The sequence below is a fragment of the Sander vitreus genome, chromosome 7 (assembly GCF_031162955.1).
Source record: "Sander vitreus isolate 19-12246 chromosome 7, sanVit1, whole genome shotgun sequence".
Classification (NCBI taxonomy): Eukaryota; Metazoa; Chordata; class Actinopteri; order Perciformes; family Percidae; genus Sander; species Sander vitreus.
Window position 1 is genome coordinate 13,395,476 of NC_135861.1, and position 14,015 is coordinate 13,409,490.

A 14,015-nucleotide genomic window follows, 5' to 3' on the forward strand; every position below is an offset into this window, starting at 1 on the left:
ACCTAGCCCTTAGCAAACACTGCCATATCTCCACTCCGCAGCCCTCGCAGTCTCAACATTTCCTTCCCTATTGTGAAGGGAGGCCCTGGCACGTTGAGCCTGCTGTACGTTTTTTTCCCCCCGCAAGCTCTGGCCATGCTGCCAGTGGCTCTCAAAGAATGCGTGCTTAATTGAGAAATTTAGTCGAGGTTGGAGCTGATGAAATGCTGAAATGCAGCTAGCACACAGCTGAGATGCTATGAATGTTGCGTATGTGTTATATACATAATGTATTTCATTATAATGCCTGATATCACGCCTTGTGGTATGTCACAAGAAAGCCATCTTTGTTTGTTGTTCCGTCGACGTGATAAAGGCGTCATTATTTGGTCTGCTCACAGCTAACAGTAAAATCTGCAGTGAAAGGTTTCCTTCGCATATTTTCTCCTCTCTCAGCACTGTTTGTGGCTTGAGTGACAAGGCAGGTTGAATTCATAACACTTTGACAAAAATCCCATTTAAAAGGGAAAATGGCATTGAATGTCATTCCATTACTGCAGATGGCAAACATGGCAACACTCTAACCCAAAAGGCATTCACATTAACTTATACAAAATAGTAGGAAGATCTTTTTTTGGGCTTTCCTATAATATATGTACAGCACTGGAGTATTGTCAGCCAGAGCATTTCAAGAGTACCCTTCCAAAATGTACTCACTTATATTATTTCATCCCTTTTCACCATTTGTCAAGCCCAAAGTCACAATGCATTGTGAAATGAGTTCTTAATGTGGAGTAATGAGGCTGTCATTGCAAAGCAGTCTCTGCTTGTTTGAATTTGACTCATGTCGTAGATTCAATTAAATCAGCTGAAGTCAAGCTGGCCCCAGGCCAGATCGGTAATGGGTGACCTCATTCAAACAATGCTCTGACATATTGAAACAATAAGAGGAAGGGCCTTGAGTCGACTGCAAAAGCAAACTACACTCAAAAGCGATAAGGTAGAAAAATTACAGTGAAGTCACCAAAGTGTTCATGTGTCTTCAGGGGTGCTCATGTAGCTGTTGTTTTTGTTTTTGTTTTGTTTTTTACATTTTTGCTGCCAAAGTTGTTGCTTGTGTAAGTCAGTCCTAATGTAGTGCAATAATACTCAAAATGGACCTGGCCCAACATGGCAAAGGCAATATCTAACCGTAAATAAAAGATAAACATCCCTATTGTCAATATACTAAAAAAGCATATATGCTCTGTGAACTTTGACCCCAGCCAATTCCTTTGGTTATAATAATTGAAAACTAAATTGCTCAAGATAAAACTACCTTACAGATTTTAAACACAGCTGGCCCATCTCTTCTTTTGAAGGGTTTACTTGTCCTCAGAAGTCTAAACTGATTTATTTGGATGTTGAAATGCCTGGAATCTAAATAATGACACAAACACTCCCAAGGCTATGTAAACAACATTTCCAGTTCCAGTCTACAGCATGCTGTCTGAGCAATAGGACAGCATTGAGTGCCAAGGGCAAAAGCACTTCTCACTTTTGGAAATGTCTCTCCACTGTCACCAATTATTAAGAGAGGGTGCCCCCAGTTTGTATTATAAGTAGTATGCATCGCTAACGGCATGTTTTGACTCTGTTGTCGATGTACAATCAATTATGGTACTTATTTTAGGGTACATTTACCATTTAGTGTGTGTACATTTACAGTTTGGAAAGACAGAGACATCCTGAGTGCTTTGTAGAATAAACAAAAATGAGGGAACAAAATCAAAATGGAAGTTCTTGCTTTACTCACTCTTGTTTCTCTATTCACCAGGGCCAATAGCGGTTACAGTAAACAGATAAAAGAACACACACATACACAGTAACTGCATCTCATTAAGCTGCATTCACTCTAGCTCTTATTCCATTAGAAATTAGAAGTCGGGACAATTAGTGGCAGATTGGTCTCAGCTCAGTGCGCTATAGTTGCACTCTCAAGGCTCCAAGATGACTTAATTACAGGCTCATCTGAAAACTGTGCGATTGTACTGTGCTGGAGCACACAGCAAACACCTGGAGTGAGGGTCAGCCACAACAAAGTGAAATGAAGAATTATCTGCTACTGTATAATGGAAAAATCAAGTCAGACAGAAGTGGGTTAATAAAGTGTGGCTGTGAGAAGGTGTATGTGATATTAAAGATGCTGCTTGTTCTTAATGGGTTTAAGAAGTAACTTTAACTTTACTGAACTATTATAAACTACACGCGAAATGTTAGTCTAACCCTGCTGGTCTGTGATCCTTTCTACCAAAGGATACCAAATGGGATGAGAAAGGCTAATGGTTTCCTTGTTTGGGAAACTGTCTCCTTCAGTTTTGGTTTGTCCCTTCTTACAGATTGAGAGGTGCAAATATTCCAACTCTATGGCATCTCTACTGGTCAGGATGGGACTCTCTTTTATAGTGCAGCCCCATGTAGCCATTTAAGCTGCAAATACATGTGGACCAATAACTTCAATTTAGCATCAAACCTGAATGAAGTATCTTAGCCTCACTATAGTTTGTTTCCATGGACAGAGTGAGCACAGAAAGCAAGGTATTTTATCAAAATCCTCTGGTGGTTCATCACTCTGCTTATGACAAGGACACAAAGCACATTTTTCTGTAATTGAACCAACTGTAGTTGATGTAACGACTGACCGTTCTGCCCTTCAAGCTAGAGAGAGACAGAGGGAACGATTTGATCGCTCCATGGACTTGTTCTTGTCACGTGACACCGTGTCCCATTATATTGTGATGTTGTCATATGGGGAGAGAAAATTAAATGCCTTAAAGCTATATGGTATGTAGTGTGTGTGTATTTGTGTTTGTGTGAGTAGTCATGCAGTGTTCACAATTTGTTTGAAACTTGTGCAGTTCTAATTGGGCAACTTGGGATTGTTGTGTTATCACCTCCATCCAATCATTGCAACTATTGGCCCACAATGATGTCTCATGTTTGTGGTTACAGTTTGTACACAGTTTCATCAATGTGAAATAATGACTATCACATATTCAGAATCAGAATCCTGTTATTGCGAAGTAGGTTTTTTAATACAAGAAATTTGCTTTGTTGTATTGGTGCATAGACAATAAACAATAATATATAATAAAAAACAATAAAATACAATAAGAAAACATAACAAATGCTATGTACATTTTTTCAAACATGTACAGTGTAGCTGTTTAAAATATAATATATATATATAAAGAATATATTCTAGGGGATGTGCAAAGGTTCACAGTATTAAGAATAAAAAAATATGCAATGTACAGAGATAATAGTCCAAAAAGATGTGTGTTAATGTAACGCATATAGACAGATGTGAAGAAAATTCCTACACAATAATCCAAATGTGCAGTCATTGTTATGTGGATTTTTTGCAATATTAGCAGGAATACATGAAGGTATTTAGATTAAAAAGCAAAAATATTATAAGTTATTTCTTATTGTATAGAGAAATACACTTGTTTACACATGCACTTGTTTACTTTGTTTGGTTTTCTGTTACCTCTACAAACATTTGATATGCTTTGTTGGCAGGAGTTTTTTTTACATTTGACTTTTAAGTAGTTTTAAGTTTTATCAAATTTGTTTTGGGCATTTTTAGGCCTTTATTGACAGGACAGCTGAAGAAATGAAAGGGAAGAGAGATGGGGAATGACATGCAGCAAAGGGCCACAGGTCGCAGTCGAACCCAGGCCCGCTGCATCGAGGAGGACACCTCTATATATGGGCGTACACTCTACCAACTGAGCTATCCAAGCGCCCAAAAATCTATTTTTTTTAGCCAAAACTGACTACTCACTTAGTTTGCACTTGTTTATTTTGCAGACACAAAAAAGGAAAATGTAATTGTGAAATGACTCTGTACCAGGAAAGGAGGGCTACTCTTAATTTGCTATATCTCCCAGCTCTAACTTGAATGCTTTGAATATAACTCAGTTTTGCATTTTGCTACATTTCTATGCAAATGTGATGCCTGATGGTATATGAGCGGTTTGAAAGCTTGTTTCCTTCATGACAGCAATATGAACACATATCCCTATGAATTACTATGCCTTAATCTCCTCTGTACCTAAATAAATGATAATTCATAAGACCTCTGGTGGCTCTGGAGGCCGTGATGAGGTTTGTGAGTCCAATGTCACAGTACTGTTTATTATTTGTGGCAGGTGTCTGACAATACTGTGTACTCATAGTGTTAAGATTCAATGACTCATATAGTGCATACTGTAGGATGAGGTTTTATGAGTGACACTAAGATGCAGAGGAGATAAATGCATACTGTTTCTATATGGTTGGTTGTATTATTGCTTACATGTCTTCTTTCATGTACAGGGGATTTTTAGCTCAAACCACCAGGTGTGACAAAGATTGTAGGGGAAACACTGCATTCAACTCAGTGAGTTAGAATTTAAACTGCATTTCATCCAGTCTTTGCAGCCGTATAGTTTCTCGAGTTTATGGTGGGAGGTGGCTGATGCTTTTGCTCTGAAACTGTACCAGATTGCATCATTATTTTAGACATTTTAATGGAGTTGCTGTCATAATCCGAGTAATTATATAACTGCGTATGTAAACATGCCTACTGTTTTGCACTTGGTGATATCCAAATCTAGATAAAGATAAAGGGACATTTTTCTCAGTTTTTAACAATGGAAAAATTGGGGACAATGAGTGATGAAAGAAGCTGTTTTTTTTTCTTCCAACAAGTCACCGTGTCAGTTGAGAATTTCCTTTGTGTGGGTCGCTGTGTTCGGTGGATGTTGCATGAATGGGCAGTCAGCATTTAGGAGCAGCCGGAGCTCCTGTCTGTGTGAAAACCAAGGCTACGGTGCTCTGTATCAAGTGCCATTGTTTTGGTAATAGTAAACCTGGGGCACTTGCCAGGAGGCATTAGTCATTCATCTAACAAGTTCCACAAAGCAAACCACAAAGTGCTCCACTGTCATCTTCCTCTAATTGAATTCTAAGCACATAAGCACATTTCCAAGTATCTTACAGCAAGGTATACACTTTCTGATGACTATCTACCTGAAGTATGGCTGCCATGTTTGTTTATTTGTTCACTTTCCTGACAGGAAGCCAGCTCATTTGGAAGCATGTTGGGTTTTTTTTGTAAGTGAGGGAGAGAATGAAGAGAGAGAAGAAGGGAGGTGGCGGATAGGAGAGGATTAGGGCGGGGGTGCAAATTTTCAGCAGGCCAGGCATACGACATGATCTCTAATTACCCACAAAGTAACCCGAACCACAGATTAGGCTGCATTATCAGGCTTAATAAAACATGACCATCTCTCAGTTTTCACTCCCTTTCCCTGTCCGGCTGCCGCAAACATTTGTTCCTGGTTATGACATTCCTGATGCCTTTGCTAAGTAACTGGCCTAACTGTACATGTTGTTGTTTAACTGCGGCAATAGGTACAGTTTGCTGCTTTTCTTTTTTTCATGTGATAGTAAACTGATTATTGTTGTGATTTGGACTGTTGATGGGACACAAAAAAGAAATGAGATGACGTCACTAAGCATTTTAGAAAATTGCCATGGATATTTATAAGAATTGTCTTGACATTTTTGGACCAAACTAAATCATTAGTTGCAGCCCTACAAACAGTACAAAAGCCCAACATGGTACTTGCATTCTCTGGGTAACAAAATTAAGATTAAAGGTATATTTTCTTACTTACCCATGCAGATAGTATGGGTTTTATTTAAACAGGTTTTAAGATTATCATCTCTGAGATTTATGCTGACACCACAATAAAACAGAGGTGACTGTAAATGCATTGCATTTGTGGTGCACACAGCATTTTAAAATAACACAACAACATCTCTTTACTACAGACCTTTAGATTATTGGATCACTGGCGCTACTTTCTTCTAAAAATAGTCCAGATTTTCAAAAACATGTTGCTGTGTAATTTGTGTATGTCATTTTTCATTGCAAATTTCCATACACCTTCATTGTATACACACACACACACACACACACTCACACACACACACACACACACACACACACACACACACACACACACACACACACACACACACACACACACACACACACACACACACACACACACACAAAAACACACACACACACACACACACACACACACACACACAAGCTAAGCTACTTTACTTGGAAAAGAGTTTTCTACAGTGTGGAACTGCTACTTTTACTGAAGTAAAGGATCTGAATACTTCTTCCACCACTGCTAAGGTGCCAGCAACCCACACCAAAGCATGCATATGCACACATATACACATATACTTGCTTGGTTCATGTGGGTTGTGCCAGTAAGTGCTGCTTTAGGCTATGGTTTTTCACTACTGTCTACTGTGTTATTAACAATTCTATAAAAAGTTTCCCTTTCCTGTGTTAACCATACAGAGCTGCTATAAGTTTGTTGAAGCCTGCTGTAGTTAAGAGAAAGACGGAGTCCTCGATAGCAGAACACCATTGACCGTATGAACCGTATGTCATAATTTCCAAAATTCTATTTTTCTTTCTTCTGTTTGTTTTTTTTAGCGACATCACTCATCGGCATGGCTCGTGGCCAGCTTGAGACTAAATATTTCGACAACACAAAAAGAGGGCCTCTTTCTCTCGCTTTCCCTCCCTTTTCTCAACCCACAAGTCTCCTCTAACATCTCTATCTCACTTTTTCTTTAGCAACATCTATATGTTTTTTTCTTTCTATAACTCTACAGCAACTTCTCAATTTCTCTCTGTTTTAGGTGATTCCCATGTCTTAAACCAAAGATAATAGCATTGCAAGAACTAAAACCATAGAATTACCACTGTAATTTCTGTCACACTTTTCTCTTGGCCCATTTTAAACGATCATGGAGCTCATCATTAGCGCTCAAAGAGGAAGAATGAGTTTGATTACCTCGGTGGCTCTGTGGGCTCCCGCAGTCTCTGCTGACTGAATTGGACGCAGACGATTACAGCCTTGCACAGGCAATTATATCTGCCTGCTAAATATGTCACACATAATAAACACATGCTCCTGACAGACAAGGGACAAGGCGAGACAGTCACAACTGGGGAAAGAGGAAAGACTGCAAATTCAGGATCATATAGATTTATCAACCCTGTCTTCCTCAAGTGGAAACCTCTCACAGTCCAAATCAATGCATGTCAGTGAATTAATGAAAGACATCAGTGCTCAGGTTAGAAGTCAAAGATCTGCCAGTTAATGGCAACCTAAAAAAGTAATCTGATTGATCATCTATCTCCCAAGAGAATAAGATTGATCTACATGAGGCACAGTCATAAAACTACTCTATATTTAAACTTTTCTCTCTGGGAGCTTTCATATCATTCTACTTTACATGCACTGTTTATGTGTTAGTGGACCATAAGTTGAACTCTGGGCTCTGTACCTTCAGGCCGAAGTGCAAACATGGCATTGACACCAGGCTGATAATATTTGTTAAGGATATTCAGTGAAAACAAGTGAGGGAAAGAGCCTTAAATCCCTGGCAAGGAGCTTATACCATGGCCCATGGTGTTTGCACAGGAAATACCTCAGGAAGCTGGGACAACTGGGAATGTTTGTCCAGCTTCCAGCCTCTTCCATGCATACATACAGTACATACAGCACGGTACATACTGTACACACAGTAGATATGTGCATACATACATACATACAGTACATACAGCACAATACATACATACTGTACACACAGTGCATACATACATACATACATACAGTACATATGTGAATACATACACACATACATACATATATTCATACATATGTGATTACATACAGTCGGCCTACAGTAGGCATGCTGTATTTATATAGGGCTGTGATTATTATTTATTCTAATGACTTTTATCAATGACACATTTTTTATTTTCAATTATACAAAACAGAGAAATATTTTTTTATCATAATTTATACATGGACTATATACTCTCTTAAAGTATACTCCTTCCTATTTGTCAACACGTGTTTACGGTCAGCACTGAAACACTTACAGTACAATATCTGTGGTATATGTATATTGTAACTTTCCAATTGTCCTCTCTGGGTTTTCTGTTGTTTAACAAAATAAAATTGGAGTTACTTGTAAGTTACCCCATAAATTAAAATGTATTAAAAACACATAATGGGGAAGCTCAAAGCTCCAATCATCTTGTCAGGGCAACTGAGGTTAAACCACTAGAAAAACAGAAATACAGCTACAACAATGCATGCTTAATTATTACAATAGATGACAAACCTCAAACCACAGCCTAGACTAGATAGATAGATAGATAGATAGATAGATAGATAGATAGATAGATAGATAGATAGATAGATACATAGTGCTGCATTATTTGCACATCAATTTTACCATGCTGTCATCCATTTACAAACATAATCAACATTTAACTAAACACCCAGGGGCCTACTCTGCAGCAGGTGCTGGTGCAGTTTCTTTTTCTTTCTTCTTCTGCAGTAAGAATGAGAATGCCATCGCACTGCCCCATGGGAAGGCCCGGGCTGACTAATGGCTGACTAATGTAAGCACACTACAGTGGGGCGGCTGGTCTTAATTATGGTAACAGACGCTGAGGGGGATGCACTGGTACCCACCAACGAGGAAGTAGTTTAGCACTGCCAGGGCCAATAATTAGCACATGGGTAGCCCCCACCACTGCCACCACCACACACATACATTCATACTGTCACTCTCATAACCTACATCAAACACTGCATTTAAAGGCTAAACAAAGAGACACAGGGGCATTTAAGTGGTGAAAAAGCTATATGTGGTATTGCAGCATTAAGTGTCTTATTACCTTTCATCAATATTCATGTCTGTCTACATCTATCAGAACAAATTTTTTTTTTTAAATCCCCACAAAAAAGTCACAAAAAACAGATGTGTGGTCACCTAGGTGAAAAAAAATTATAAGGCAAAAAATCTTTGTGCCATATGCAGGCTCTGTGACTCAGCCAATGTCAGAGCCAATTCCAGTTTATTGAAATGATTTCAAATGGTCAGAATCCCTATTAAAAAATTTCCTCCATGTGTCAGGGCAGGGAGAATATGATTTAGTGGATGTTTTTGCTCTGCCCCTGCTCACTGTGTCACTGGCCCTTACTGTGGTATGCATGGCCTTCCTCTGCACGGGGCTATGAAAGCAATTGTGATTGTGATTCCGTAGTCAGCAAAACGCTTGAATGACCCAGAGTTAGCACACACACACACACACACACACACTGTCCCCATACTGAGCCACTGATTACTTCAACCCATTTGACTCTTACTCATCCTTTGATTCTCCCTTTCTGCCTCTCTGTCACATGCCACAGAGTTTTGCATTAGCTAATAGCGACAACACCACTCACATGAACACATACTACAGCCTGCATTACAGGGATGGGTTAATGTGTCACAGCAATGTTTAAGTACTTGAGGTACTAAAAATAACCTGTGTACATTTAGCCAAACAATAAATATGTCTGTGTTTATTCAAGGGCTTGTTTCACTTAAGGATGATGATGGAAACCGACTAAATATGTCAATGCAAAGTAATCAAACCTTTGCACAGCATACACCAGCCAGTCCTGTAATAAAATAATAAAACCTAGATAAGGCATTCAAATGGAGCGCATCATAGCCCAGCTTATCTGAGGCAGAGGAGACCACCAACTAACAAAGCCAGCTCTTCAGTCATGTCCTATCTAGGCAGATATCAGTTGTTGGGAGGATATATGAGCTGGGTGGGGCCTGGGTGTATAAACACAGGGCCTACTCTCTCTGCACTCTATGCTATTGCTATACTGTATGCAGCACCTCACCTCAACAGCGGCAGCAGCCAGCACTGTTTGATTAAGGTATTCAAATAAAGGAGCAGACATTGTGTTCCCATTTCACAGAGCAAACTTAAAGTGCCGGACAAACGACAATTACAGTTGTACATGTTGTGTAAGACAAAATGCATCTTTAAACTTTCAATGCTTTCTACAATACATAATGTTTAAATTTGTACTGTATTTGCACAGTATATGTGAGTAGTATATGTACCCTGCAGTCTGTGAGGCAGCAGACAGCATTAAAACAAGGCACAGTTTAATATTACCATCAGAGCACAAAGCTGTTATAATGGTATTATTCTGTGTCATTTCTCCTCCGCTGTCGGAGAGCACCACAGTAATAAGAGACACACACACACTCACAGTGAAATAAAGTGAGTATTAAAAGTATTGAAGTAGAAATATTCAGGGTTATTTATGGTTCTTTCTGAATCATCTCAATCTGCGCCTGAAGTACCTTGTCTGCTCATTTTATGCATCTCTTTCTTTGCGTTCTTCACCTTTTTCTATTTTTCAGTTCTGAACTTCTCAGTGATTACAGCACAAACTGATTTGGTAAGCAGAATGATTCATGTTGTTCAAGGACCCGTCAATGACAAACGTTGGCTGGGAAAAGGTTCACATTTTCTCGTCGCAAGACGTTTTTGTTGATCATGGACAACACTGCCAAAGTAACGGAAATGATTCATGCAGCGATTGCTGATCACAGTAAATATTAGCCCATTAAATGAGGTAAAAAAAAAAGAATACATTCAAAAGCAGCATGCATAAACTATTATGAATGAAACAAGCTGCAGCTCCAAATGAGCAGTGTGACAAAGGCTGAAAGCATGACAGCAGCACAGCAGCACGTGTTCTCTGGAAGTAACATAAACTTGATAATTGCTCAAACTAAGCTTGTGTCGACGCACAGCATCCAGAGTGAGTCAGTGGCACAAAAGACAGGTTTGCAAATAAACAGATTATAAAGATAAAATACCAGCACATGCTCATTTTATCCACTTAAACATGTGTGTGATTCAGATTAAAACTGTTAATTTCACAGCGATTAAAGGAGAGAGAGGAGTTTTTTCAGGCTATGAATTGCTTCTTCTTTTTTTTTAAACAAGAATACTGGAGCCGCCAGAAAGGAGCAATGGTGCTAAATCTCAACATGGTTGCCAAATTGCAACCATCTTACCAGAAGCTCCTTTTTATTCAGAGTATTTTGACTCTTTTCCAATAATTTTATCCCAAATGAATATTCTCAAGATAAACTAGAAGCCAACAAACACACCGACAAATTTAGCTACAAGCCAAAATAGCCACATGATGAATATGCAAGCCAATTGACCTTAATGCTATGATTAGCCTTTTTCCTCCACACTGCTTCAGAAAGAGACCTGGGCAGAATTTGCTGTCAGAGATGATTAGCAGCAGACAGATCTTATCCGTAGATACAGTACCTACAACAAATCCGATGTCTCTTTAGTGCCACAGCCAGTTTGACAAGCGTTTGAGGAGAGGAACTTGACCCTGTGCACTGTGTTAACAGGACACCAAGTGATCCCTGCTGCTCCCAGGCCTCATTTGCATTGCTAGTGAAGGTAGTTAGTGTTACACATGTGATGACAGCAAATTATACCTCCTCATGTGGAAAGAGCCCCCACTCCCTTAAGCAAAGGGAGTGGAGGGATTTCAATAATTCAAATGAACACTTGTAATTTTGAGGGGTGCCACGCTTTTGTATCAGTGTTTGTATCACTTTCTCCTTTGTGATAGCATTTTATATAATTTCATATCTAGTGGCTTTGTTTCCAGGATCCATGCAGTGTGTGAATATCAGAATATTCTTGAGATTATCCGCCAGGAGGATGATCCTAATTCGTTTGACCTACAAAAAGATAGCCTGTGCGGAGGAGATAATTATATGAGCCCATTTGTGTGTCACAGGTGTAAACCTGCATTATTAGTAAATGTTTTGTATAGACCTTATTTCAACTGTGATCAAATGTGAATCACTAAATGAAACTGTGTCCTCATTGTTTTTTTCTGTCTTTCGCACTCGAACAAGCTTCGTGCTACCAAACCTGAGCAGAGATCATTGTTTTTGCTCCATTTTTTTAAGATCTAAATTGGGAGATGATCTTTTCAGTTGATAACTGGAATGTTCCGTTCGGTTACAGAGACTTTCCATTGCCCACACAGTGAAAGACAAACATCCCCAACTATGTATTATTCCCCTCATTGTCATACCTAAAAGCCATCTTTCTCTGAGAAAGCAAGCCAAATAACTTTATCTCTATCTAGAGCAGCAGGTCAACATCAAGAGCCAGTTGATTTGTAATATTCCAACCATGGTAAGTGACAACAACAAGTCTAATTGTGTGATTGCAGATGGCTCAGATGCTGGTAACACTAGTGGAAGCTGTATCTCTTTTAATTAAACAGTTTTAAAAAGTTTTCCTAGTATTTCCACAGGGTATATATTGTGTTTTTGGTACTCATTAGTAGTTTTGCTGTGACCTTATCTTACTTTGTGGTGTTTTGATCTGTTATGGCAATACATTTGGAGATTTCTCTTTCAGTTATTTATTACATTTTTAGTAAGCACTGGTTGTTTTTCTCAAGGGGTTGATGATTTATGTTTTTCTTATAAAATGTCAGACTGCAAAATATTCATAAAGCTGTTTTAAATGCCACCTGCGCACTTGCAAAGGAGTCAGTGCAGGTCACAAGCCAAAAGCCGCGGGGTGTCAAACAGAGAGAGAGAAAAGAGTGATACTTGTACCAGTCAGACTCTGTGGTTTCTCCTTACAAAGTAATTAACAGTACATTACTGGCACACATCCATTTAATCGTTAAACTCCCAGCGGAAAACCATGTAAGCTATAAGAAATCATTGAGAGGGAAGATACTGTTGGAGCAGCTAGAGAGCAGAGTGGGGCAGTATGGATTCTATACAGCCTCTGGTATTTCACATCGGCTGGGACACTTAATGCCAGCTTTGTGCGAAACACAACTGTACAATTTCACCGGGAAAATAGCATAATAACCATGTTGGTTGGAGGAAAAAAGTTGGCCTACACATTTTCTTTCAACAGCAAACTAGAATGATTGTAGGTTTCATTCTAAAGTAACAGTGAATACAAATTCTGTGTCTCGTTGCAGACTGAATTAAAACCAGGGCACTTTATTTGCTGACACTTGACATTTTTTCTGGAAAGTGTGCTGTGTGTTTGGGGTAAGTGAGCGCCCGTGGATAGCAACGCATGCGTTTGCATTGCGTGAATGTTGCCGACTGCATTTGCTCATAGAGAGAGACAGGTGACATATTAAGCATTTCAATGCACGAGGCAACACAGTTTGTTATTTACCTTGTTCGAGTGGTAATAGTCCAACGAGCTCAGACAACTTGGATCAGTCGGTAGGGAGCATGAACCCACATTTGCCGGGGGCGCAGGGTAAAATCTCACGTCCATCTCAGGTTGTGCGAGACTGAAGGCATGAAATCACTTTCAGCGTCTTTGACTCACTATTGTCTCAGCAAACACAACGCCGAAGCAGGAGAGACAAAAAGAAGTGGGGGAGTTTTACTCTGTACACTCTTCCCTCACATCCGTTCGCGGCCGAACTTCGGCACCAACTCTGATGATGCGCAGTCCTCTCCAGAGCCCCGCACCAGGATGCGAAACACTCACTCACTCAAAACGGAGAGAACAAATTTCATGGATACACACGTGTTGGCAAAACTATTCCGTTGTTCCAGAACAAATAAAAGCAAACCTCCAACTTAGGTCCTCTCTTTTTTAGATTTTTTTCTACGGCTGAACAGCAGCCCATATCCTACATGTGCAGCCTCTGTTTTCTCACTGCTCTCAGGACTCCATACAGGCTTTGTTATGGAGGTGCATATTCTTGCATTGGTTCCAGTACAGAAGTGGTTGGACTTCCCTCTGCCATGCGACCTCTGCCGATAATAAACGGGAATGAGGAACGATGGGAGAAGGGGGAGGGGAGATTGGTGGCTGCCTTGGCAACCGCTGTCCTTTCTGCAACTGCGCGCTTCTGATTAGCTGGAAATGTAGTAGTGTGCACGGACGGCTGTGCGTTATAAAACGCACTCTGCTCCCATCAGTGCTTCATAAAGGCTTCCATTTGGGTTATTGTGCCAAGGAAGATGGGAGGAGGTTGCACAGAGTCTCTATGTAG

At 39.7% G+C, this 14,015-nt stretch overlaps 1 protein-coding gene across 3 annotated transcripts in view; it reads right to left on the reverse strand.

Annotated features, from left to right (window-relative positions):
• Positions 1-13,790, reverse strand: part of LOC144520748 (TOX high mobility group box family member 2-like) — a 74,451-nt gene extending 60,661 nt beyond the window's left edge. The window contains exon 1 of one of the 3 annotated variants that reach the window (XM_078254724.1): positions 13,181-13,790. In XM_078254724.1, coding sequence (XP_078110850.1) covers positions 13,181-13,285 — 105 coding nt within the window. In that variant the 5' untranslated portion in view covers positions 13,286-13,790. The remainder of the gene's footprint in view (positions 1-13,180) is intronic. The other 2 variants (XM_078254723.1, XM_078254725.1) reach the window with 2 other exon arrangements.
• Between the last annotated feature and the right edge of the window lie 225 nt (positions 13,791-14,015).